This window comes from Pseudopipra pipra, chromosome 17, assembly GCF_036250125.1.
Source record: "Pseudopipra pipra isolate bDixPip1 chromosome 17, bDixPip1.hap1, whole genome shotgun sequence".
Classification (NCBI taxonomy): Eukaryota; Metazoa; Chordata; class Aves; order Passeriformes; family Pipridae; genus Pseudopipra; species Pseudopipra pipra.
The window spans coordinates 12,747,775-12,774,081 of NC_087565.1; the positions used below are offsets into that span (position 1 = coordinate 12,747,775).

General features: G+C 49.9%; 1 protein-coding gene across 3 annotated transcripts in view; it reads left to right on the plus strand.

Moving 5' to 3' along the window:
- The first annotated feature begins 352 nt into the window (after positions 1-352).
- TOX2 (TOX high mobility group box family member 2) overlaps positions 353-26,307 on the plus strand; it is a 153,291-nt gene continuing 127,336 nt past the window's right edge. The window contains exon 1 of one of the 3 annotated variants that reach the window (XM_064674286.1): positions 353-527. In XM_064674286.1, coding sequence (XP_064530356.1) covers positions 426-527 — 102 coding nt within the window. In that variant the 5' untranslated portion in view covers positions 353-425. Of the gene's footprint in view, positions 528-1,241; positions 1,546-26,307 lie in introns of those variants that run through there. The other 2 variants (XM_064674287.1, XM_064674288.1) reach the window with 2 other exon arrangements.

A 26,307-nucleotide genomic window follows, 5' to 3' on the forward strand; every position in this document is an offset into this window, starting at 1 on the left:
AGGGAAGCGCTGGGCACCGTCCTGTGTCGGGAGAGGGCACAGCGGGCACGGCGCTCCGGAGCGGGCTGGGGGGGTGGAGGGGGGCACACCAAATGTGACAGGAGGAGCGGGAAGCGGCGTCGCCGCTTCAACCTCCCCCTCTCCGGGGCGGCCGGGCACGGGCGAGAGGGGCCGCCCCGGGCCGGCTCCGAGGGGGCTCCATCCCCTCTGCCCCAGCCCGGGAGGAGCCGCCCGGCCCCGGCGCGAACAATAGCGGCCCCGGCGCGGGGCGGCGCGGAGCGGGGCGGGCCGGGGGCCGCCGCCCGCCCCCCCTGCGCCGCCGCCCGCCCTCTCCCCGCCCTCTCCCCGCGCCAGAGGCACCGCCGCCGCCGCAGCCGGGTCCATGCCCGCTGGAGCCCCCGCCTGCCGCCGCCCGCAGCCCCGGCATGGACGTTCGGTTCTACCCCTCCGCCCCCCCCGCCGTGGGCTCCCTGCCCGGCGCAGACCCCACTTGCCTCGGCCCGCTGGATTATTATCACTGCAACAAGGTACCGGCGCGGGGGGTCCCCCCCGGGGGCGGCCGCGCTCCCGTCCCGCCGCCGCTCCGCGGGGAAAAGGGGCAGGAAAGTGCCGGCGGCGCCGGGCTCCGGCGGGAGGGAATTTTGAAAGTGGTCTGGGAGAGGAGAGGGGGGAGCCCGAGGCCGGGGCGCTGCTCGGCGGGGCGGGCCGGGAGCGGAGCGCGGGGGGAGCGGTGTCGGTGTGTCCGTGCCGGGCTCGTTTAACCTTCTCCGCTCCGGGGGCGCTCGGCCCGGAGCGATGCGCGGGCTGGGGGGGCGGGGGGTCGGTGGTGGTTGTTGCGTTTGTTGTCGCGTACTTTTTTCCTGGTGTTCTTCGCCGTGTTGTTGTTTTGCACCTTCTTCACGAGCCGGGTCGCGGCTCCTCCCGAGCGGGGGCTCCGGCCCCGGCCCCCGCCTCCGTCCCCCCACCTGCCTGCGCTCCCGCGGAGGGGACACCCAGCCCCGGGGGGGTGAGGGTGTCTGTGTGCCTCCCCAGACCCACAGCACGGCGGCGAGACCTCCCTAACCCACATTTCCCCCGCTCGCTGCAGCCGCAAAGCGAAGCACCCTCCTCTTGTAACGGGAGAGGGATGCTCAGGGGATATTTGAGAGCGCGGAGGTGCTGTAGGAAATTTCCTTCATCCTAGAGGAGGCGAAGCAGAAGGGATAGATGCTCCTTCAGGGATAAGGAGTTCTCTGCTAGTATCGTCTTCCTTGGTGTGGGTAAACACCGCTGATGTTTCAGCTACAAAGCCGTGGGATACGGATCCCTTTGGAGGGAGGGGGATCATCCGAGACAGAATCCTTGCTGCCTCCCGGGCCAAATTCGGGTAGTTGTTTTGAAAAAGTTAATAAAGGGAGAAAATACTTTCCTGCATTGGGACGGCAGCTCGGGATGCTCTCGGCTCATCTCGGTGCTGTGATAGTTTGTGATCAAACTCTTTCGACAGAAGCAGAGGTAAACCTGTGTGGCTTTCCAGACACGGCAAATTAATCTTTATGTATCAGGGTATGTATTTAACTGTTCTCCGCCGCTTGGGTTATTTATATCTTTTTATTAAGTTGTAGCAAACCTAATAGTTCTCATTTATTTTGAGATGCCAGATTATGCACAAAGGAAACAACTTTCGTTGTTTTCGCCTATATCCGCGCACTGCCGGTTTCAGACTGGTTTATTATCATTGCCGTTGCTCTTAAAATGCTAAATATGCTCTTAAAATACTTGACGAGAGCTGGGTCACCTGGCAGCAGGACACCCGCGCCACTGAAACATCAGCCCGCGGTGTGCGAAAGCCGAAATCTGGGATCATGTGAGCGTGTGCCACTGGGAACTGCGGCTGCCCTCGAATCCTGCTGGCTTCAGGAACTCGATTTTACCAAGAAGTTGTTGGGTGTCAGCACGGTTTGGTTTGCCGTCCGGCGTTCCGTGCAGGAGCTGGGGCTGGCGGCCGTGCCCGCAGCGCCGTGGGGCTCGGCGGTCCCGTGTGCCCCCGGCACTGCCCACCCGAGCCTTGGGGCACGGGGCCCCTCGTCGTCAGCTCATCCGTGGCCTGAATCCCTGAGATTAGTCCCGGATTAGGCGGTCGCGATTGATCCGCGGGTCCTCGCTGCGCCGCGGCCGGGAGGCTGCGGGGAATCGCCTCCTCTGCATCCCCGGCGGGCTCAGCCCGGGCGGGCGAGCGGGTGCGATGGGTGCCGGTGCCGGCCAGGGTGGATGGGACAGCGGAGAGGAGCACCCCAGGTACTGACCACTGCCACCAGATGCTGCTGTTGTCACTGCTACGGAGGATCTTAAGGCAGCGGGCGAAGAAAGGAAGTGACTTACCCTTTGCTGATATTCAGGGCGCTTTTTTTTTTTTTCCTCCTCCCCCCCCCTTCTTTTCTTTTCTGAGTTATCAAATGACATTTGCTTATGCACAGCCGTGCACGTTTGTCTGTGGGATGAGGCTGCTGGAAGGCAGCCAGAGACGAAATGGTTGACTTTGTTTTCCCGGCCGAGTGCAGGTACAACGGCTGTAACTTTGGCGTCAAACCCTGGAGCGGGTGGAGGTGGCTCCTGCTGCCTTTGCTCTGGAGAATTCCGGCTGGTGTGGGGTGAGATGCCACCAAGGATCACCAACAGCACGCTGTTATCCTGTGCCTGCCACAGAGAGCACTGCCTGAGCACTCCTGCTTCTCGGAGCCACACGGAATACTCTGGGAAACTCCAGAACCTCACACCAGTCCCAACCCCGTCGCTCCTGCCTGGTGCTGGCAGCTCAGCTCAGAGCTGGGCTAGAACAGTGTCTGCCTCAAAGCATTTCCACTTCAAAAAGCTCCAGAGGAGGGTAGGGTGGACTGGAAAAATCAGAAGTTCTCCCACTATTGCATACAGATATCCCAGATAAAACCCATCTCTAGGAAGAACCCTGGGCAAGTAGCATTTACAGGCCCTTCGCTGTCTTCTGCTTCACTGCGTTTAGGGAAGGGCTCTAAAACCCTTTGATTGAAAAGGTTTGTTGTGTTCAGGTTCACCTTCTTTTTTTCTTTTTTTTTTTTATTCCAAAGGGCTGCTTCATTTATTTATTTATTTATTTGGGGAGAGGCAGTGAGGCTGGGAAGGACTGTGCCATGTCACTGTGCATAAATAACTCACTGGGAGCACGGCAGAGCTCTGCCCAGCCCTGTGAGCTGCTGGGGAGATGTGCCTGAGCCCAGAGCATCCTGAAATGTTAATGGAATTGTTTTGTGCACTTACTGGACGTGATGTAGTTTTGCTGGGAGGTCTCCCATCCCACCTGTGCCCTGCAACAAGCCACAGTTTCTCTTTGCAGCTACAGAGGGCCCTGTTGCGCATCAGCATTTCCATTTCTGAAAGGACAAGGGATGTTTAGAAGGATAATGAAATGGGAATGTATGTTCAGTCAGGGCCACCCCTGAAAGGGGGTATTTGCACCTTTTCTTTAATGACTTCCCCAGCATCCCTGTTTTCCCTCAAAGGGCTGGCCACTGGGAGTGGGATTGAGAGGGTAGCAAGGGATTGGACACCCATGAGTGGATAATGGGATCCCTCCCACCCTGTCGGGCAGGGTGAGAAGGAGCCTCCCCCACTGCTGCCTGTGTTTGGTGAGGAGTTCTGATGCATCAGGAACACCAGTGGCACCAAGGCAGGGGAAAAGGGCTCCCCGTGTAAACCAGTCCCTGTCACCTGATCCTGCACGGAGCTGCCTGCCATGGCAGCTGGGAAGTGGAGCCAACCCCAAACTTCCTGGTGCTCGCAGCCTGGAGGACTGATGCTCCTTGGCAGGATTTTTAGGGCTGCAGTGGCTCAGTGCAGGGTGTGGGGGTGATGAGGAGCAGCACCTTCCCGGAGCCACCCCAAAGGACACGCTGTGAGGAGTATTTCCCACGCCGGTGCCAAGCTCTCACCTCCTTCCTGTGAGCTGCATCCAGGACCTGCTCCACCACTGGGACTGCACAGCAGGAACACCTCTGGTGTCTGCACAGTGGCCACGAGGGACTGGGGATGTTCAGCTGAAAGTGGTACCGTCTCTGCAAGGAGCCCTCGTCCAGACCGTGACACCCGTCTGTGTCATCGGCCGCCTGAACCCTGCTGAAGGAAACACTTACCTCTCTTTTGGATTTCTCATTTAAGTCTGGGTCTAAATCCCCTTTTTCTGTTCCCTCTGGCCTTTTTCCTGGGGCACTGGTGTCTGCTGCAGACCCCCTCGTGCTCCCTTGCTGTGAAAGTGGAGCTCCCACAGGATATCAGGCTGCCCGTGTGCTGTGATGGTGTTGTGAGAGGCAGCGTGTTCCTGCACCACCTAAGGGCATTGTTGGTCTATGGTGGGGTATTTTCACATCCCTCCAGTTGCTTCAAGAAAATTTGGGGATTTTTTTTCCCCACTTAAGCTCTAGAGAGACTCTTAAGCTGTATTTCACAATAAGTAAACCATGGGAAAAAACCACACAGTTCAGTAACACCGGGGCTCGTTTTGCTCTTAGCAGAGCTTTAGCAACGGCGTGCTGGCTGACATACCAGCAAGGAAGGATTTTCCCAGATCCTAAATTGTGTGTGTGAGTCCACAGAGTACAGGAGGGAGTTTTTCCTTCTCAGCTCAGGAAAAATTGCCTTGGCAAGGGAGGCACGTGGCAGGAATCTTGCCCGAGCACGGTACCCTGTGCTCTTTCACACTGGGTGTGCAGTGGTACCGTGATGCAGGAGGAGTGATCCTGCTCCCTGCTCCCCAGGGGCATCTTTAGGGAGTGAATTAACATCTCTCTATTCTTCCTGCAGAAATACATTTAAATATAAATTCTTTGTAGTGCTTCTGGTGTTACAGTGATCAGTGCACGGTGCCCAGTTTCCACCGAGGGCAAGGACTGATTGATGGGGAGGAGGAGGATCCAGCCTGGGAATGCTGAATCCTTGCAGAGCAGGCACACTCCCGTCATCCTGGAGGTGCCTGTGGGGCTTGGGAATGCTGGGGAGCCCTGTTAACCCTGCAGCATTTCTCTAGGATTAAACAGCATCGTGAAACCTTTTCCTGGATCTTTCTAGTGGGACCCTCTGTCTTTGCATCTCCAAACACACCCTCTGTCTTGCTTTTTAGGCTGATAAATTGGCAAAAACTATTTTGCCAATACACCATCATAAATTATGGATAATTAAAATCTACTAGTCATGAGATGAGTATTAATCTGCAACCAATGCTCTCTTCTTCTTTTAAGAACCCCTCAGAAATGGGATCTGAGCTGCTGGTATGAGCCTGGGTCGATGTAGCAAATGCATTTCTGTGGAACATTCTGTTTTGACTTTCACAATAAATTGTACATTGCAGTGATAAACATGGTCCCTTTTTCCTTGTTCCAGAACAGCTTTGCCATTCTGGAAGATAAAATATATTCTTTTCCCTTTCTACTTTCGAAGCCAACTCTGTTTTGAAGTAACATAAATCTTTCTTTGGAGATGGAGGGTTTTGGATGGAGAACAAAGTCCGGCAGATTTTTAATTTGAGGCCCATCTCATTCTCATTTGGCAGGCAGCTCCTGTTCATTTGCAAATGTGGATATTTTTTATTTTTTTTTAGGCCCTGAATATGGGCAAGAGCTTCCTCTGAAAAGTGGTTGAGCTGCCCAGTGGGACAACCCTGTGTTCTCTGGAGCTGTCTCTGGTGGGTTGTGAGCAGAAAATGTTTGAAGCTCCATTTTGCCTTGGGTTTTAAGTCAGGGATTGGGAGCTAAGTAATGAATGTCCATCCATTCATAGAAATTGTTGTTCTCTCTGCATGTGCACAGGGAGGGCTTTAGTCTGGTTGTTTTTGGAACAATGTGAGATGTTTTGGAGACTGGTCTGACTTGTATGTAACAACATGTTTGTTGAGGCTGGTTCTGAATGACCTTGTCAAGGGCCTGATCCACAGCAGTCCCTGTATCAGAAGAGGCATCAAGAGACCAAAAATTCAGGATCAAAATTGTACAAGTTTCTCTGATTTATTTATGATTCTTCAAATCAATGATAAACATTGTCCCCTAAACCAGTGGTCCAAAGCCTGTGGGTGTTGTGCCACTATAACTGTGGGGTAAATCCACAAACAGCTCTAGATTTGGACATCTGAGCTTGCAGTAGGTGCTGGGATCAGTTTGTGCATCCCTAATGGAGAAAACTTCTCGTTCACAAATTGCATTTTGCTTGTAACACACCAGAGCATCCCATAGCTTGGATAGTGCATGGCTGATCCTCGTGCCAGGGCAGGGGGAGAGCACCTGGGACAGAGCCCTCCCAGCTCTTGCTCCTTGTAAGGATGGGCACTGCCAGCCCTTTTCCCAGTGGTTGTTGTCACCATTGTGATATTTCTGCAGCATTTGAAGAAAAATGTCTGTTTTCATTCTGCCTTCACTTTGCATCTCTGCTGCTGGATCCAAGGAGTGGGAGGTGAGGATGCTCCACCGGGACTGGCCCCACGGGGCGGGGGGAGTGTGATCCCCTCGAGGGGCACAGTTTTTCCCTATTACCTTTGTACTCCTCTGTTGTTTTACAAAACGAGCTCTAAATGCTTTTACCATAAGTTGGGTTATATCTTGCAGCATAAATGAAGCATATAATTGTGTTTTCCTAACAGCTCTACATTAAAAATAAGTTATTGTGTTGCTAATGTGTTTTCCTTGACAATTTTCCATCCGGTGAGTGCAAGGCTTCTGTCTGAACTGTCGTTTACCACCACCTCTGCCTCTTCTTGATGTCTTACTCAGTGTTTCTCAAGTCAGGGTAAAGTGTTAGAGTGATCAGAGCTTTCAGACTATTAATTCCTAATTGGAGGTTTAAGCTCTAATGTTCCACCTTTGTGATTTTATACACCTGTTTTAATATAATTAAATTATATAGTACGTAATATATATTCTGTAATACTCTACATAAATTATATATAACATACTATATGCTGTATTCTATAGTATATATAAATTATATGTATGCTCTGATCTATATTATAAATTATGTATTATATGTAATAATATACACACTATAATTCTATATAGTATATAAAATATATATCATATAGAATATATATTATATAAAATACATATTATATATAATTATATAATATATATTATATATAATTATAGTGTATAGTCAGTTCAGCTTCAGGGGGGAGAAATCTCCCAATACAACTTACTGAAACAAGCACTGATCAAACCACTCTTAAAAAATACAAATAAAGTGATAGAAAACAGCATGAAATTGCCCGATTTTGCACTTAAATGACCAGATTTAAATATAGTAATTGTCTGCCTCCCCTCCACCTCTTCCTATTGTTTCCCTCTGGAGGTTTTGTTCTGATGGATGCCATTTCTTCTCTGAGAAATGGCCCTGGCTGCCGTGCTGCTGCAGGGGAAATCTTTGCATTATGCCACAGAATCTCTCTCCTCCACCATCATCTTTTGCATAGATTGCTTGACCTCTGCAGATATAATTAAATCTCTTCCTGACGACTGTGCGGTTGCAGCTCAGCTCGGTGGTGAAGGGAGCTGGGAGGGAAGTGCTAACGGGGGCCCTGGACCAGGAATTGTTCCTGTGGAGAGATCATTTGAGCACTGGTTTGTGCTGGTTGCTGCATGTGGCTTCTGAGGACCCTGATCTGCAGGGATCTGCAGGGATCTGCAGGGATCTGCAGGGATCTGCAGGGATCTGCAGGGATCGGGCGAGTCTTGGTCCGAGGCAGTTCCTTGACTCTAATTCTGGTCTGGACCTGGACACAGGAGGCAGGATTGTGCCAGTGTTTAAAATGTAGATGTTTGAATTTTTTTTTCTGTTGGTTTAAGGACTCAGCCTCTTGCTCTCGTGCTGCCTCTTTTTTTTTTTTTCAGTGTTTCTAAGGATCTTGTGACTTGGCAGGAGCTGGAAAATGGGGGTGGCAGTACAGGGACCTGTTCCCCAGCAGGGTGGCTGTAGAACTTGCTTCTCCCCACTCCTGATGTGCATCTTCTTCCAGGCAGCAGAGACCCCCCAGTCCTGTGGAGAAGGTCTGGGACAGCCCTGGCCCTGTGGTGCTCAGGGGAGGGGGAGGACAAGCTCTGGGTGTGCTGCCACATGCCACCCTCCTCTCTGGTGACGCTTCACTGTCCTCACTGTCACCCAGGTTGTACTTTCCCCTGTGACCCCATGGATCCCATTCCACCTTGGTGATGGCGAGGAGCACTTTTTTATCAGATTAGCTGGGTCACATGAGCAGGTTTCTCTTCCCACAAAACCTACTGATGACTCAGAGTTTCCATTCCCGTCTGGACTCATCAGGGAGGCACCATCCCCTTTCCCTTCGGCTGTCTGCCTGTGCACCATGATCCTCCTCTCCTCTCCTCTGCTCCCTAGAAAAAACCATCTTCCTCTTCTTCATCTTCTTCTCCACCTCCTGCTTGCAGGGTGGAGCCTGCACTTGCCAGTGGTCAGGGTTGGGAGAGAAGGGCTGTGTGGTGCCTCTGCCATTTATCCTCTCTGTGATCCTCTAAGTCTCAGTCTCCAGAAGCTCATTTTGGGCACCCCAGAATTATTTCATGAATAATTCGAGCCATCCTGAGCGCTGAACATCCATTGCAGGAGATCTGGGTCCTTGGAGAAGTGCAAGCAGAGCCCAGGGCATCCCAGAAGTCTTCTCTTTTCCAAAGATGTCGATCTCCACTTTTATACCTGTGTATGAGCTTCGCCTTTCCAGCCAGGTTTACTCAGCAGTCAATGCCCTGAACACCTCCTCCCTCTCCCTGGGAAGGTGGGAGGTAAGGACACCCAACATAAGAAGGATGTGGAGCTGCTGGAGTGACTCCAGAGGAGGCCGTGAAGATGCTCCAAGGGCTGGAGCCCCTCTGCTCTGGAGCCAGGCTGGGAGAGCTGGGGGGGTTCACCTGGACAAGCAAAGGCTCCAGGGAGACCTGAGAGCCCCTTCCAGTGCCTAAAGGGGCTCCAGGAGAGCTGGAGAGGGAATTGGGACAAGGGATGGAGTGACAGGACAAAGGGAATGGCTTCCCACTGCCAGAGGGCAGGGTTAGATGGGATACTGGGAAAGGAATTCTTCCCTGTGAGGGTGGGGAGGCCCTGGCACCTGTGGCTGCCCCATCCCTGGAAGTGTTCAAAGCTGGGTTAGATGAGGTTTGGAGCAACCTGGGATACTGGAAGGTGTCCCTGCCCACGGCAGAGGGTGGAACTTGGTGCTCTTTGATGTCATTTTCAGCCAAACTATTCTATGATTTTGTTTCATCACTTACAGTTACTGAACCCAAAATTTTTTTTTCTCTGTCAGTAACAGTTCAGATCCATTCCTGTTTCTCACTTTTCGTGGGTACTTCTTTGAACAAGGGGTTTTTATACAGTGAGCCATCTCAGCACAGTGTGCCTGCAATGGAAGAATGATGTATTTTTGGGGAATTACATCTCTAGTCCCTCATGTTAGAAGAGGGGCAGCGTGCCCTGGAGTCCTTAACAAAAAGAAAAGAAACTTTGACGGCGTGGAAATCAAATTTATGAAAACTTCAGGGGAAGTTTTGTATGGAAACATTTAATTGAGTTATCTTGGTTTGTCCCAACTTACTCAATGGGCACAAAAAAGCATTTGGATCTCATGTGAAGAAGAAAAAGCAGAAATACTGGGGTTGGGGGCAACATAAGACAGAGAAACTGGGGCTTGTAGCTCTGGAAAATGTTCCTCCCCCTGATAGGATCCTGCTCTGTTTGTCCATGTTCAACCCAGGGAGGCAACGTTTCCTCTGCTGCATTATCTTGTCTCTAAATAGCGTTCAAAGGAGAAGAAGAATGTGCTGTTAAAAATATCCAACTTTTGGGAATGGCTGGCAGACTTTACCACTGATAAGCGTTGTTGATTGAAGATCAAACAGCCCTTGAAGAAAAAAACCTTCCAGCAAGCGCCGTGGGTCCAACCCTGCAGCCAGACAGTGAGGTCAGGCCTCAATCTGGGGATATTTAGGGACCAGCACTGGAATTATGGTCTGGGCTCCTCTACCCCAGACTGATGTTGGCGACACAGTGGTTTAAACATGATAAATCTGTTAAAGCTGAGAACAGCATTTATCAGATGCCAAGAAAACCAGAGTCGTGTCTGCATTACTAGGTGGTTGTTTTATATATATATATATATATATATATATATATATATATATATATATATTTATAAATTCCACACACACACTTAAGATAAAGAGAAAAAGCTGCAGGTCATAATGTGAACTGAAGACTACTGGCATTGGGTTTTTAATTATTTGACGACCTGCATTTCTGTGTCAAGGTGGCAAATTAATAGTGGGTGGCCATCTGTGTGCAAAGCAGATAGTTCTGTCCTGGCTGTGCCAAACAATATATGTGGAGTATTTAACCATCTGATTTAAATCAGACCAGAGGCTTGGTTTTTTTGAAAACTATATTAAATGAGTTTTTCCGCTTAAGAGTCGGGCTTTGAAAAGGGGAAAAATATCAAAATGGTATTTTTAGCTTCATAAGCTTTCAGCCCTCTAAGTGAGTTAGTTGGCATGTAGTGGCCTTCTTTTGGGAGAGGCCAGATCATGGTGGGAATAACAACATGTAGCTTCGTGGAAGTGGGCTCCCAAATTCGTGTGAGAGCACCAAAGAAAGAAATACATGCTTAAAATCATAAAATAGCTGAGGCTGGAAAAGAGCTCTGGAAGTGTATTTAAACTAATTCCAATAGCACCTTCTGGGATTGAGATGGCAGGAGAGAAAAATATCAATAGATTTGCTGCTCTGATACAGCGAGAGTCTCAGTGGTGACGGCTGCAATCAAATGCTAAATAGAAAGTTTGTAATAAAAAGGGCTTTAGTTGGAATTAATAAAATGTGAAATGCCTCGTTCCTTGGAAGACATGTGGTATTGACTGAGATTTAGAAACACATCCTGGAGGAGCAGGGATGGAGATTGCAGGCTCCAGAGCTGGCTCTGGCATCCTTTCCCTGCGTGTGTTACTATTATTTATTTATTTATTTATTATATTTTTTAAATTATTTTTTGCCTGGAAAGGTCACAGTGTGCAAATTTGAGAGGAAATTAGTGAAGAGCTGGAAACAAGGGCAGCCTTTTACAGAGTTATCATCTACTTCTCCCACTCTTGCACCTTCCTGTGCTGCCCATGGCATGAAATAGTCTTTAAAGTGCCTTCTAACCAAAACTGGATTCTAAAATAGGTTCCTTGTATCACAGGCAAATCCAAGTTTATCATGGAAACTTTTCTGCTTCAGTTTGATTTTGAGGCCTGCTATCCAGAGTTCCCCTCCACAAGCTGCTTGTGAAATCACAGATACAATTCCCATTTTCAGGAAAGCACTGCCTGAATTCTTTGGGAAATGTGGATTTCAACATCCTCTTGTTTTGAGGAATTGTCTCATGATTTTCTGAAGCTCGAGTGGAGCCTCTTATTTGCCACCAGAGTTGGAAATCTTGGGTAGCTCAGAGGCAGGAAGAGCCTGCTGCTGGATCTGGGGCTTTAGTTTGTGTCACTGTTATTGTGCCATCAGCATGGGGGCAGTGCCAGCTTGGAGGGGATCCTCTGCCTGGTACAAAAAGGTCCTGAGAAAGGGCTGTCTCCTTGCTTAGTGCAGTTATAGCATGAAGGCTCCAGGACCCAGGAGCTGCTGGAGCTCTTCCCATCACTGGGTCCCCAGCTTGGAGTGCTGAGGGACCAGGTGTCCTCAGATCCTGTGAAATAGGGCTGGGGGTTGCTGTCCCACGCTCTGAGCCTGAGCATGTGCTTCCAAAAACGTGTAGATGTGGTGACATGGGTTAGTGGTGGGCTTGGCAGTGCTGGGTTAATGGTTGGACTCAGTGGTCTCAGAGGTCTTTTCCCACCTTAATGATTCTGTGATTCTTGGTGGCAAGGGTGGCACCTACAGCAGGACAGGGGCTACCTTGGCAACCTGAAACTGGTGGCCTCATCCCTTTGGCCATTGCTGGAGCCACTGGAGAGGCTCCAGCCTCCCAGTGGGAGATCCAGCCTTCTTTGGGGCTCCTGCTTTATTTGCTGGATTTGTTTTGGGATTCTTGGGCTGTCCCGTGCAGGGCCAGGAGTTGGACTTCGATGATCCTTGTCGGTCGCTTCCAACTCAGAATATTATATGATTCTGTGATAAATGTAACATCCCAGGTGTAACCCAGCAACATCCAGGCTGAGCTGACTTAAAAATAAGGAAGTGTGACCGAAGGTTTCGGAGCCTGGCGCTTTGCCAGCTGATCCAGGCTCCTCAGGGCTGGTTATCCATGCTTTGGGTCCCTGCCCGGACACCACTGAGCCCCAGAATTAGTGGCCCTGGGGCTGGTGGAGGCTCAGCAGGAGCTGCTCAGCCCTGCCAGCTTTGCAGCCCTGTGGGACACGGCTCTCCCTCCGCTATGCTCGTGTTGCAGGCGTGACTGGAGCTCCGTGATGAAGCGGAAAGCTTCGTCCAGCAGGGGTGGGAAGGAGGCTACAAAGGAAAGTTTAATTCCCTTCTCATCTCAGCCACGATTCCGGCTCTGTTTCCCTTTGCAGAGGCTTCCCCTCTCCTCCTCTCCGCTTCTGTCGCGTTTGTTATTTATTTTCCTCTTAGCCCGGGGGCTGCTGCGAGAGGTGTCTCTTTGCTCCGCCGGCTGTTCCTGATGCTTCCCTCTCCTTGCTAATACCAATTGTTTCTGCCAAAAATCGCTGGGTGGTGTTATGTAAACCTCGAATCACGCACTAACGCCCTGATCCGGGGGCTCCCAAAGGATCGGGTTCGCCCCCGCGCCGGCTCCGCTGCCTTCGGGCACGTGGTGCCAGGGGAACCCTTGGCTCAGCACCCAGGGGTGGGAGGCCACTGGCCACGACACCCCCAGCCATCTGAGCCACGTCACTCTTGTCACTGGGAGTTTTAGTGGGAGGCACGAAAAGCCCCTGTGAGTTGCTCAGGGCTGGGATTCGAGCTGTTTGTGGAGCGTGGTACCTGCGTAGCAAAGCTTGATTTTTTTGGCACTCCACCCTATCCCTCCCTGTGATCCAGGGCAAAGCCTACCTGTGCTGCCCCTGTGCTTGCTGCCAGCCAGAAATGGGATTGCAGCTCCTGGAGCACCTTCGGTATTCCTTATGTTCCTTCAAGGCTGCTGGGTGGGCATTTCTTCTGTTCCAGATAGTGTAGCCCTCCCAGTCAAACCAGTTGTTTACCTGGAAAGTAATATTAGCAAAATCTGAGTGAATTTCCACGTGCTGCTTAATGTGATTTGTCAGGCAGAATTATTTAAAAAAAAAAAAGAAAGTAAGAGAGAGATCCACCACTGCTGTGTTTCCAACCTCTTCCCCATCTACTCCAGTGTTTTTGAGAGATTAAAAAGGGATTAAGTCCTGCTGAGCTGGCAGGTGATGCTGATGAATGTTTGGAGGGGATTAGGGTAAATCCATTCCTCCTTCTGATTTAGCTCAAGATTTGAATTCATTGATAAAATTTGTCCAAGTTTTACCTCTGAAACCCCCTTTGAGCTGGTGAATCTGGTGTAAATGAAGGCAGAACTTGTTTCTGGAGTAGAACAGCTAATAAATTAGCCTTTGTGAGGTTGACGAAGTCTTAAGGTAACTGTACATCTATTCCCCTTGCAGTGTCCAGTTAATGCACACTGCCACAGAATTAAAAGATGCTCAGGCTGGCTCCTTGGCTGGGGGAAACTGGCCTGATGCTCCTGCAGCATCAAAGCAGGGCTGTGAGATGAAACAACCAACCTGCATGTGCAGGACACTGTTTTCATGTGTCACTTGAGTTTCAGCTAAAAAATGCCATTTCTCAAACTAGGGATGAAGTGGAACAGACAAAACCATGAATTGGGGTTCAGGGGCTACATCCAACCCAAGCTGCCTTGGTGTCCTGGCCACTGTATGCCTTCTGTGGTGGCATTGCTGTGGGACTGGAGGTTAAAAGGATGTTCTTGGCAGCCTCCAGCAGCTGTTGGACCTTCTGGTGTATCTGTGTGGATCCTATGGCCTGGGTACAGGGGTGGGGGGATGGTCTAGTGGAAGGTGTCCCTGTCCATGGCGGAGGGGTTGGAACTGGATGAACTTCAAGGTCCTTCCAGCCCAACCCATTCTGTGATTGTGTGACACCAGAGCGTGTTCCTGTAAGGTGCCCCACCATCCTTGTGCTCAGAGGGGCACTGAAAGCTGCAGTGATGCCATCTGGGCTGAGGACCAGTGCTGTGACTGGCACCAGCAGCATGTACTGCCCTGTGCTGGGCACTGTGCTGGGCCTGCAGGAGAGGATTCCAGTTCCAAGGATATATTCTGCACAGGGCTCACTGAGCAACAGTTGTGGTGGGAGAAATAGTCTTCACTTCTTCTTCTCTGTGCTGCACCTAGTCAAATTAAATCCTTGAGGACCAGGAAGTCCTGCTGGGAGCACAGGGATGCAGTGGTGGAGCCTCCACCCTGGGAGAGCTTTATAAAGCAGGGCATGGCATTGGTGCTGGAGCTCTGCCCTGCCTGTGGTATCCACGAGAGATGACAGGGCAGAGAGGACGAGGCTTTGTGCAGTCCCACTTGGGTGTTTTTGGTGAAGATCTCCCACCTGCCACCCTGTTTGGAGCCCTTCCCCTGGGACTGCTCATGCCAGAGGGCTGCAGCATGGCTTGGGCATCTCAGGATTTCATCTCACCTGCAAACCTGTGCCCACTTTGGCTCCAAGTTTCCCTGCATGAAAAGAACCCCTGGAATGGTAACAGTGGCAGCTTTGGGGATGCTTCCCAGAAGGTGAGCAGGTATCTTTGTGCCACTTAATAAATCTGACATTTCAAAATCACCTTGATGCACGTAAAGTTGCCCTGTGGACTGATGCTGAGTGTGACCTGGAGTTCCAGGCTCTGTCCAGTAGGCCTGAGCTCAGAGATGATCTGAACAAGCAGTATTGTGGCTTGGAGGATACAAGGATTGGGCTTGCTCCCTGTGGAGCAAATCTCTTTGCTTCCTCTGAGCTCTTTTGGATTTATCTGGGAGTAGCAGCAAACACAACCCCCTCCCAATCCTTACACATGCTGCTGGGTTGGGTAGGAAGCCTGATAGCAGGTCACAGACAACTAGGAGTACTTTCAAGAACATAATAATTGGGAATAATTTAGAAAGAATATTTTTTTCAGTGCGTCACTGGAATATACATTTTTCTAGAAAGTAGGAGGAAAGAGAGCTTGAAATTAAATATGTTATTAAACAGAGCTTTCATAACTCTCATAAGGCAAAAGGATTTGGAGGGAAATGTTTTCCAGTTTCTTATCATGTGGCTGCACAAACGGGTATTTGCCAAGCTGGTGTTCTTGTCTCCTTCAATAAGAGCAAAAAGGGGAGTTAAATTCCCTAAATGGTGAAGGAGATTATTTGGTATCTATTTTTTGTGACGATGGTAGTTTGTTTAAAATGAAGTTAGCTATGTATTTGCTTAGTTTAACTCTAAACAGGAAAATAATGGCTGTTGTAATGTCTCTATTAGAGGAATATTGTTTGAAAGCACTTTGGGGTTACTTTAGTTGAGTGAAAAATGAATTCCTCCTCTGGAGCAAATAAACCCCTCTGGAGCTGGATGCTGGAGCTGACAGCATGATGTGGGGATGTGCATCACACGGGTCTCTGGGGGCTGGTTCTTGATGTAATCCTTCATGCTCCTTCCCTTCCCTCACGTCAGTGATGCTGCATCTCGCCCCAGCAAACTGGTTAAAGCATTTACATCTGAAACTGGGAGGCACGGGGTGGTTGGCAGAGGGGATAAGAAGGTTTCCAGCATTATAAAATGTAGACTCCCCATGTGTCAACACATGAATAAAGACTTGGGTGTAGTATCTTTTGTTTTTTTCATCTGAACCCTGACTTGCACTTGCAGTTTGGGGGTTTTCTGGTTTGATTTTTTTTTTCCTGACTGTATCTAACCCTGACACATGTGATGGGAAGCAGTAGGAAAGCGCTTCGCTGCTGGTGCTGTGTGTGTCAGGAATTGCACAAAAGCTCTTGGGCACGTGAGGTGCCTTGCACAGGCAGTCCCCATCACCCTGCACAGCCTGAGCACCAAAGGCTCCTGAGCACCCACACCCCAGCTGTGTCCAGAGCCAGCTCACAGAGCTGCACATGCACACACACAGAGCTGAGGCTGCTGCAAACTTGGCACAGTTTCACACCAGCAGTGTCCAATCTGCTGATCCACATCAGCAGTGTCCAGTGATGTGGATGCCTCAGCCCTGGAAGTGTTCCAGGCCAGGCAGGACAGGGCTTGAGCAACCTGGGCTTGGAACAGCGTGGTCTAGTGGAAGGTGTCCATCCTCGAGGTAGGGTGTGGAATGAGATGAGCTCTGATGTCCCTTCCACCCCAAACCATTCCATGATTCTGTGTGATACAGCAGGTGTTAGGAGACCAGCATCTGAGGGCTCTGCTGTCTGCACACCCATTGCAAGCAACTGTTCAGACCTGTGTAAATGTTCAGTTTAGTCACGTAACTGTGGTAGGAGACACACACAGTCAGGACCACCTGCTTACCTTTTTTCCTTTCACACAAAATAATGAGGACATTTTCTTAAAAAGCAGCTAAATGCGTTAGAAAGAGAAGTCAAGATCTCTTTGTGCAAAGGTGTTAACGTTTTTATTTTAAGCTTAATGTTACATTTAGTCCTTTATCTGCAAATTGTAAAACGCAGGCGGGGATGACTTGGATATCCTGCTGGAGGGATTAGTTCCCCACTGTGGCAGGAGGTGTTTTCTGTGCAGGGTTGTGTGTGATGTGCTGCTGGGACAGGTTTGGATGCTGGAGCTCCATTCCAGAGCCTCACCCAGGGTGCAGAGTTCCAGTGTTGGTTGTGGCAGCACCCCTTCTCTGCCCAGAAGTGAAACAGAGCTCACAGCTGGTGTGAAGCCATGGAACTATGGGTGGTAAAATGCTGTGCAAACTTGTGTGTTCAGTACTTAAGGGAGGCCTATAAGAAAGCTGGGGACAAACTTTAGGCAGGGCCTGTTCTGACAGGACAAGGGGTGAGGGTTTTAAACTAAAAGAGGATCAATTAAAACTAGATATAAGGAAGGATTTTTTTTTTTTTTTTTTACAATATGAATTGTAAAACACTGGCACAGGTTGCCCAGAGAAGCTGTGGCTGCCTGTGGATCCCTGGAATTGTCCAAGGCCAGGTTGGACACGGCTTGGAGCAACCTGGGCTAGTGGAAAGTGTCCCTGCCCATGGCAAGGGGTGGAACAAGATGATCTTTAAAGTCCTTTCCAAACCAAACCATTCCATGATTCTATTACTCTGTCTGTCAAGGGTGTGCCCGTAGGATGCAAACCTCCCTGACTGCTTTGCAGGCAAGAGTGTAGTGGTGGCAGTGGAGAGGCCCAGCTCTCTGTGAGCTGAGGATACAGATGAGCTCTGCTGACTTCCTTTGTGGCTCCTGTGGGTACAAGGCTTTGTTTAAACTTAGGAGATTGCAAAAATTTGTGTTGGGTATCATGGCAACTGTGTGTGGTCCAGCAGAGTTCTCAGGCCCCAGCTGAAATGGGTTCTACTGGCACTTGGGAAAAGATGGTCCCTAAAAACAAACAGCAAAGATGGACAAAAGGTGTGCACATGTAGGCATATAAAACAGAGAGAAATGATATTGCTACCAGGGGATTTCTTTCCAGGTTATTTTGTAGAAGAATCTCAGTGCTGTGAGTTCTCTATTACCAGCATGTCTGGCTTGTGCTGCCCAAGAGCAGAGCATGGTCCTGCCCTGTGTGCTGAGAGAGGCCCATGTCCAACCTCAGGCTGGTCCTCCCTGTCCTGCTGCTGAGGAAATCAGTGTTCTTGCACAGGCTTGGTGAGGTTGTGGCTGGGCTGTGGCATCTCCCTCCACTTTGATGGGGAGTTTGCACTCTGGGAGATCATTAGATGATCATAAAAAAGTACAGGTGTGATACAAGTGAGAAAGTGTGGTTTGAGCTCAGCTTTAGCTTCAGAAGACCTCTGAAAACATAGGTGTCATCAGCATCCTACAACTGTGTTACACATAGTTGGATTCAGCCACCAGTGGTTTGTGTCAGGCTGTTGTGTGTCAGCAGCACTGACCTCAGAAGAGGCTCTAAAACAAGTGGGGCTGGTCAGACATCCCTGGTGGGCTGCAGAAAATGTGACTTCAGACATCAATTCCACCTCTGAATTCCCTGGGCTCTGTGGTCAAATAATTTGTGGTCACAGGCTCCCGAAGCACGAGGCACAGGGTTTATGGTTTCACCAAAATCACCAAAGCTGGAAAATTCATCAGTCCTGTTCCTTCCTCCCAGTGACCACACACTTGGTGGAATTCCCACATTCTTCCTTCCTCTTCCTCTGTGTGTGGAATGCCCCACCTTCCCCTACAAAATGCTGCAGGCAACAGGTTTGGCCTGTGCTAGGGGAGCCCTGGGCTCTGCTCTGAGCCACACTGGAGTGGAGCTCCAGCTCTCCAGGCTTGCAGGGTGCTCACTGCTTAGCATGTCATCTGCTTTCCTTTGGAAAACTGGGGAAAAAAATAGTAAAAGATGAGCTCATGCACTTTCAGGCCCATTGCCTTGCTCCAGTGGTGAGAGGGTTAATGGGAAAGGTGGCCACTGAACTGGTCACCACTGTCCCCATGGGTTTTGCTGAGTTCCCAAGCAACGAACTTCACAGCTGGAATAAGGACCATATTGTTGGGGAATATCGTGGATTGTGCATCCGTCCTGTGTTTGCAGTGTGGTTTATGTGGGAAGGATAGTGCTGACTGAGGGAATTTCCCCAGGGAATGGCCAAGTGCCTGCAGAGCTTGTCATCAGAGGAGGGTCCCTCGGTTCCCCACAGGGGCCAGCACGTGGGTGTTGGCTTGAGTTGGGGTTTCTGCATCTGCCTGGGGATGAGGGAGCTGGGGAGGGGAGGAAGGGGTTAAGATCAATGCAGGCTGTCCAACAGGAGTGAGTGACATGTGAGTGTACAGACTTTTCTGTTGCATTGTGCTGTTTCCATACAAAGGATTGCAAAGGTCAACCAAAGCACAGACCCCACTCCTTTGTCCCTGGGCATTCCTCCCTGGCACAGAGGAGGTGCCCAGCCTCCATCCCCAGGGCTGTGTCTTGGGCATCCCTCCAGGAAGCTTCTCTGATACTTTGGGGCATCATCTCGTGCTACCATCTTCACTGATCTTGGGCACCAAGGCACGTGTGAATGGGAAAGGAGGCAGTTCCACTTTGCCCACGTTCGTTAAATCTGATATGAGCAGACTTTAATTAAAAAAAAAAAAAGAAAAAGAAAGAAAATCTTAAAGCTTGAAGCCCAAGAGATGGGTGGATTTAAAGGCTATTAAGAGATTACTGGTAATGCCCAGCTGTGTGTGTTGGTTCAGCTGCAAGGCAGCAGCAGCACTTCAGCAGCACTGTCTTGTTCCTCTTGCAGGTGCTACTTGTCCCTGGGCTGTGGAGCCCCATCTCCTCATAGTCAGGGGTGCCTGGTGGCCCCCATCTCCTCTACCCTGTCCTCTCTGCTTGTCCCACCTGTGCTCCATGAGCCCTGCCAGCAGCATCTGTGGGGATGGGAGGGAAGGTTGCCCTGAGATGTCCATTCTTGGGCCAAGATGCCACTGTCTGTTGGGTATGGACTCACAGCCCCAAACTCCTGGGTTTTAGGGCTAAAATAGCTCCTGGCACTGCTCCTAAATGTGTCAGGAGGCCATGGCCTGAGGCCAGTGTGAGGGGCCTCACCTGGAGGGGATGTGTTCACTGGTCCCTTTGCATCTCCTACCACAGCCCCTTGATGATGATGATGATGATGATGATGATGATGATGATGATGATGATGAGTGGTGCTCTCCACCCAGTCACTTTTGGTGGGGAATTAAATCACTGCATTTCCCCCCCCCCTCCAGTATTCAGTGTTCTGAGCTAAATTAGAATAGGAACCTTTTCAAACTGTTCCCTTAATAAAGTATTTAGTTAATAGATGATGCATAGCTCACAAAGCTTGCAAGAATCTGACATGGGGTATCATAATATTATGATATTTAGCAGCAAAACCTACTGCATTATCAACTTACCTCTATAGCATGGAGGAGGCAACAGCTGAGGCATAAAAACTAATGCTTCAGTATGACAGAGCTAAAATTGAACTTGGCAATTACTGCGTGCCTGATTCGCAGTATTGTGAAGTGAAGCTACTATATAAATCAGCTCCAGTAATCATAGGGTTTAAAATTAGTCAGTTACTATTAACTCTGCCAGTGTTAGCATATGCTGAAGAATTATAAAAGTGAAAGGTATGGAATATCTAAAGTACAGGTTTAAAGTAAACCACTTGAACAAGCTCCCAGTGGGAGGATTTGAAGTTCATGCAGAAGTAAGGTTTTGGATACTCTGACAAAGGGTTGTGGAACACATTTAATTGCACATTGCTGTCTAATCTTTTGAATGCTTAACATCCTTTCGAAAGCACCTTTTCATGTTCCCAAGACTTTCACAGTTCACAGAGGGTAGAGTGATGATTGAATTTAATTTTTCCTCCCTTACAGGATTTTTTTTTTTTTTCAGAGCAGCGCTATTCAAATAGTTTGCAGAGCTCTTCAATGCCAGGCATAGAAAAAAGGAAACAGCAGGATAATGTTTTAAAATCATTATGGGGAAGTGAAAGGCTGCTCTGAGCACAGCACAGAAATTAGCAACTGCTATGATTGCTAAATTTTTATTCAATGCAAAATTCATGGAATTTGCTGCTATGAAAAATAAGGGAGTCAAGTTACTTAATAGGATTCTAAATTATGTAGGATGCACAAATATTTTATATGGGGCAGGGAGTGTGTGTGTTTCTGTAGGAGAGTGGGGGTGGGAGCAGCTCTGCTGGGGTCAGGTGGCTGCTGCACTGTCCAGTCCTGTTCCCTCCCTCCTCTGCTTCATGTCAACATTTTCAACTTAATTTTTGAATTAACACTGCTTTGGTCTCGGTGACACACGACTGTGGTGAATGTGCTTGGGTTTACAACCTCTGAAAGCCTTCTAGGAAGGGTGAGGACAGGCAGCTGACTCGCTGCAGGGTCTGTGCCCCTTGCTCTGGGCTTGCTGCTTCAGGGGACGTGTCACCACATGACACCTCATCTGATCACAGGGACCTCGTGCTTGTGGCTTTTGTTGTGGGGGTTTTGCTGTCTGAATGACTTGCATCCAGTGTCAGAGTGATGGGGCAGGAGATGGCACAGTCCCCTCAGGTCTGTCAGCCTGCCCTGGGCTGCTCCTAAAGGCTGCTCTGGCACTTCCAAATGCTTCAGTCCCTGGTTTCTCCCTCCCTGCATCCCCTCCAGGGAAGGCAGGCTGTGCTCTCATGGAGTTTCCTGCTGGTGACTGACCCCATGCTTCCTTACCTCCACCCACAGCTCAGGTTGGGCCCCCTCAGGTGCAGCCCTTCCTCACCCCACAGCACCCCTGGTGCTCCTGCACTTCCATCCCTGGCTTTGCTCTTTCCATGTCTGACCTTCAAATCCTAACATAAGTCATGATGACTTTTGTGGGTTTTCCTTTTCCCTGCTTCCCTCCTGTCCATACTGTTTTGTTCAGTCACAGCCACATCTGGTTTTCCAGAATAGGCACCTTGTGTCTTGTTTATAACTCCAGTGAAGTGGAAACGTTGCAGCAAATCTGTGCTTTAGTCTTTCTTTACTTTTAGTCCCCCCATGTGTCCTAATTATTTAGTGCAACTTGTTCAGCCAGTGGTTTTGATGATGCTCCTGCTCTGGCAGGATAAGAATCTGAGGAGACTGTTTTTTCTGTCTTTCTCTTATTGTTTTTTTTTCATTCTCTCTCTTGCTTTTTAAAATAGAGAAATTGGAGGAGTGGCAGCAGCAGGACCATGCCCATCTCCTGGTTAATGTGCAAAGACCATGCAGAAAATGCTTTGTTAATCAAAGTACAGCCCGATCAGCTGGAATCATGGAATGATTTGGTTTGGAAGGGATTTCAAACCTCATCGAGTTCCACCCCCTGCCATGGGCAGGGACACCTTCCACTAGCCCAGGTTGCTCCAAGCCCCGTCCAACCTTGCCTTGGACACTTGCAGGGATCCAGGGGCAGCCACAGCTTCTCTGGGCAACCTGTGCCAGGGCCTCCCCACCCTCACAGGGAAGAATTTCTTCCCACTATCCCATTTAACTCTGCCCTCTGGCAGTAGGATGCCATTCTCCCTTGTCCTGTCCCTCTATACCTTTTCCCAAGTCCCTCTCCAGCTCTCCTGGAGCCCCTTTAGGCACTGGAAGGGGCTCTCAGGTCTCCCTGGAGCCTTCTCTTCTCCTGGTGAACCCCTCCAGCTCTCCCAGCCTGGCTCCAGAGCAGAGGGGCTCCAGCCCTTGGAGCATCTCCATGGGCTCATCTGGACTCACTCCAGCAGCTCCACGTCCTTCTGGTGTTGGAGGCCTTGCTGGTGGATGCAGGACTCGAGGTTGGGGTCTTACAAAAGGGGAGCAGAGGGGCAGAATCCCCTCCCTGTCTCTGCTGCCCACGCTGGGGGGGTGAGCCCAGGAGGGTGGGGAGGCAGACACCGAGGGCTGTTTGGGTGCTGCTCCACACGGGATTCCTGAGTTTGTCACTGTGCTCTGTGATAAAGATTGAAGACTGTGAAGGTCACTGTGCACTGATGAGCCTGTTTGCCATCATGCTGGGGACTTTGCATTTTGGAAATAGGCTCTGTTATTGGTCTCACCCTCAGGAAGGCGTTACCTTATCAGTCAGAGTTAAACCTTACTGCGTTCCGTTAAACGATTTTGAAATATATAATTTTCAATTGACTGGTACAGGGTAAATTGCCCCCCGTTCTCTCTGCCAATAACTTTAAGATTCATGAAGAATTTATCAGTACATTTAACACTTCCACTGAAACTCTATTTCGGAGGTTATGGAAATGAGCTACAAATGAAAGTCACAAGTCAGAAAGCAGGAAACATGCCTCTGAGTGAGGAAAAAGCTGTCACTGGCATTGTGAAGAAAGAGAGGTATAAATAGGGCACTGGGTTAGAAAGCAGGAAATCTGCGTGCTGTGGGTTTTACTTGGAATTTCTTCTGGTGACCCCAGATAAGATTGTTAACCCTTGTCTCTGCAGGCAGTTGTACGTGCTCGCTCGTGGGCTCTGGCTCTTGGGATTGTCTGCATGAGCTCCCTGTTTGAAAGGGGAGCCACTCCATCAATCATGGGCGTGTGGTTTTCGTGCTTAGGAAGGATCACTTTACCAAAGAGACTGGATTTCTCAATATTTCCTGTGGAGTAAAAATTTAATCTTGTCCCCACACTGAGTGGTCTGGGGAGAGGAGAGATCACTTTGAAGGGTCTGTCCCCGCAAGCGGCGAGGGGAGGGTGGGTGTCAGAGATAAGGGGACAGTTCCTACTGTGGATGATCCTGGTGCAGTCAACGACCACAACTTCATGTTTGGTTTTGTTTTAGAAAATAGAGAGAGTAAATAAAATAAAGAGTGTAAATCAGGAGGGACTTTTCTTATCCCCATGTTGGACCCCAGAAGACCCTTCCATGTGACCCGTTGCCGTGGGTATCGGTGTGTGTCTGTCTGGCACAGAACCAAACCTGAAATGGCTCCAGTCCTGACACAAGGCTGTGTGTCCTGGGAGATGTAAAATTCCAGCTGCCAGAAAAGGGCAGGTTTCAGCCCAAAAACACACTGTGATTTTTCAGTCTCCTACCAGCCCTGCTGGGTGTGGAGCAGAACGGGATCTGGTGTTTGTCACGTCCTTTGGTAGCACTTTGTTCAAGCGGGAATTAATTTTTTTTCCAACGTGCACCAGATACACCGAAAGTCTGGAGCAAACCCTCGAGGGGCATAGTTGCAGTGAGAAAGCCAAAGGGACAGGACAGGTTATTGCCCCTAAATGAGGCTCTGTGCAGCATCACACTCCGATAAGGTGTGGAGATGGGCATTAATTACATCATAGAATCACAAAATGGTTTGGGTTGGAAAGGACCTTCAAAACTGGTCTAGTCCAACCCCCCTGCAATGAACAGGGACACCTTCCAATAGACCAGGTTGCTCAGAGCCCCATCCAGCCTGACCTTGGACACTTCCAGGGTTGGGGCATCTTCCACCTCTCCGAGCAACCTCTGCCAGTGTTTTACCACCCCCATTGTAAAAAGCTTTTCTAATATCTAATCTAAAATAGATCACATTCTGTCAGTGTGAAGCCATTCCTCTTGTACTGTCACTTGAGGTCCTTGTCCAAAGTCCCTCTCCAGCTCTCCTGGAGCCCCTTTAGGCCCTGGAAGGGGCTCCAAGCTCTCCCTGGAGCCTTCTCTTCTCCAGGTGAACCCCCCCAGCTCTCCCAGCCTGGCTGTAGAGCAGAGGGGCTCCAGCCCTTGGAGCATCTCCGTGACCCCCTCAGAGGGGATGTGGCTGTGAGAAAAGCCATCCCACTGTGGCATTTAATGCCTTAAGAACATGCTGAGACAAAACCAATCCTGTGAGAAGGGGCCTGGCCTCCCTGGCAGCTGCTTTCAGTTCCCAGGCTGACAGTTCCAGTGCGTGTGTAAGTCAGGGGGGTCATGTGGGTCTTTAATGAAATGACAAGTGGCTATGATAGTTCTGACTGTTACAAGTTATAAATTTGGCTTAGGGAGTTATTTCAGGCTTGTGCAGCCTAAAATTGTCTCACAGCCTGAAATCACATCTCCAATAGAAATAATAACCTCCGATCGCTTGGATCCGTGTGTGCTCTGTAATAAACAGATGGTGACTCCCCCAGAGGTGTCATCCCGGGAGCACTGGTGTCAAGGAGTGCTTGTCTCACAGAGGAAATGCAGGAATCAGGATGTTTCCCATGCAGCTCGTGACTCTGGAGAAGTTGGTAGTAGTGGGGATGTTTTGGTCTTGGCTCTTGTTGTCTGAAGGTTAAAAGCAAAAGAAAAAGTGGTGAATGCTTTGTACCTGGGTAGGGGGGCCTGATTAGCTCTTGCAAGCTGAGTCTGAATCCTTCAGAGGAGAACATGAAGGATTCCCCATGTTTCTAATTCTTTGATGTCCCTTGTCCTCGTGCAACATCTTGCTAGAATCCCAGTGCTTTCATGGGGAGGTTCCGAGGGCCAGACCTGTGGGATGGTGACTCCACGCAGGGAGTCATTTTCCTGCCTCTGACGACAGTGAAACCCCCAAAGCTGAGCAGATTTTGGAAAAGGTCTTGCACAGCTTGCACGGCCCTTTGCAGAAGCTGTAACTGAAACCAGCAGGGACAGAGCAGTTGCACCCCCGTGCAGGCAAAAGCAGAATTTGTCCTGTCCTTGGAGTGCACAAACATTTGCTCTGTGGGCTCTGCTCTTCTCTGTGCACAGGTTGTTTTGTTTCCTGTGGTGTCTGTGCTGCTGTTGAGGCAGTTCCACGAACCTCCTGTTTCTCCCAGGGCTGTTTGCGTGGCAGGTGTTTGCTGTGATAAAATATTGATGGGGAGGAGGAAGGAAGGCTCTGTGCTCTGCCTGGCCCTATCTCTTGCTATTTTGCAGGTGGGAGGTACAGAAAGGGCCACATCGTGATTTTCAAATCAGCCAAGGTCAAGATGGAGAATCTGGAGAATTTGTGGAATTTGAATATAGCTGGGTTTTGGTGTTCAGGATAACTCTGTTTAATCCCTGCTTTTGGCAGAAGTTGGAGCTGGACACTGGCTGGTCTGGTTGGGCATGGTTAGAGGAGCAGGGTGGAAGATGCAGTGAGATATCCTGGGATGATTTTGGGTGTACAGTGGCATGTGCCAGCCTGTGCCACTGGATGTCCCAGCAGCTGAGGCCACCACACTGGTCTTCAAATGCTCCAAGTGTTCCAGCTCTTGTTGTCTTTGTTGATGCCATCAAACTGTAAGAAAAACTGTAAAGGCATCATAAAAACCAGTGGAGTCCTTGATGAGTAGAGCAGCTCACTGACCTCTGGCCTGCCTCCATCCTTCCATGATGCCTGCCCGTGGCATGTGGTGGGCACAGACTGAGCCTGAGCCTTGCCTGGGCACCTCCCTGTGGGAGAAGGGGTGGCAGCAGTGGGGGCTGTTGGATTATCACCCATTTGGCAGCTGGGCTGCATGAATGAGAACTGGTTGCCCACCTGTAGGACAGAGTTCCTGGAAGGCCAGCCTGTGGCAGGACTAAGAGAAGCAGGAAGTGTTGAGGCAGAGAGATGGAAAGGGAGACGTGGAGGGCTGGGACAAGATGCTACATTTACTTTACTTTTGGACTCCATTACATTGCTGCTTTTGTGCTCTTGCCCAATCCTCTCCTGCCTTTTCTTTCTGCCAGTTCCAAATTTCTTCCCCTGCAGGC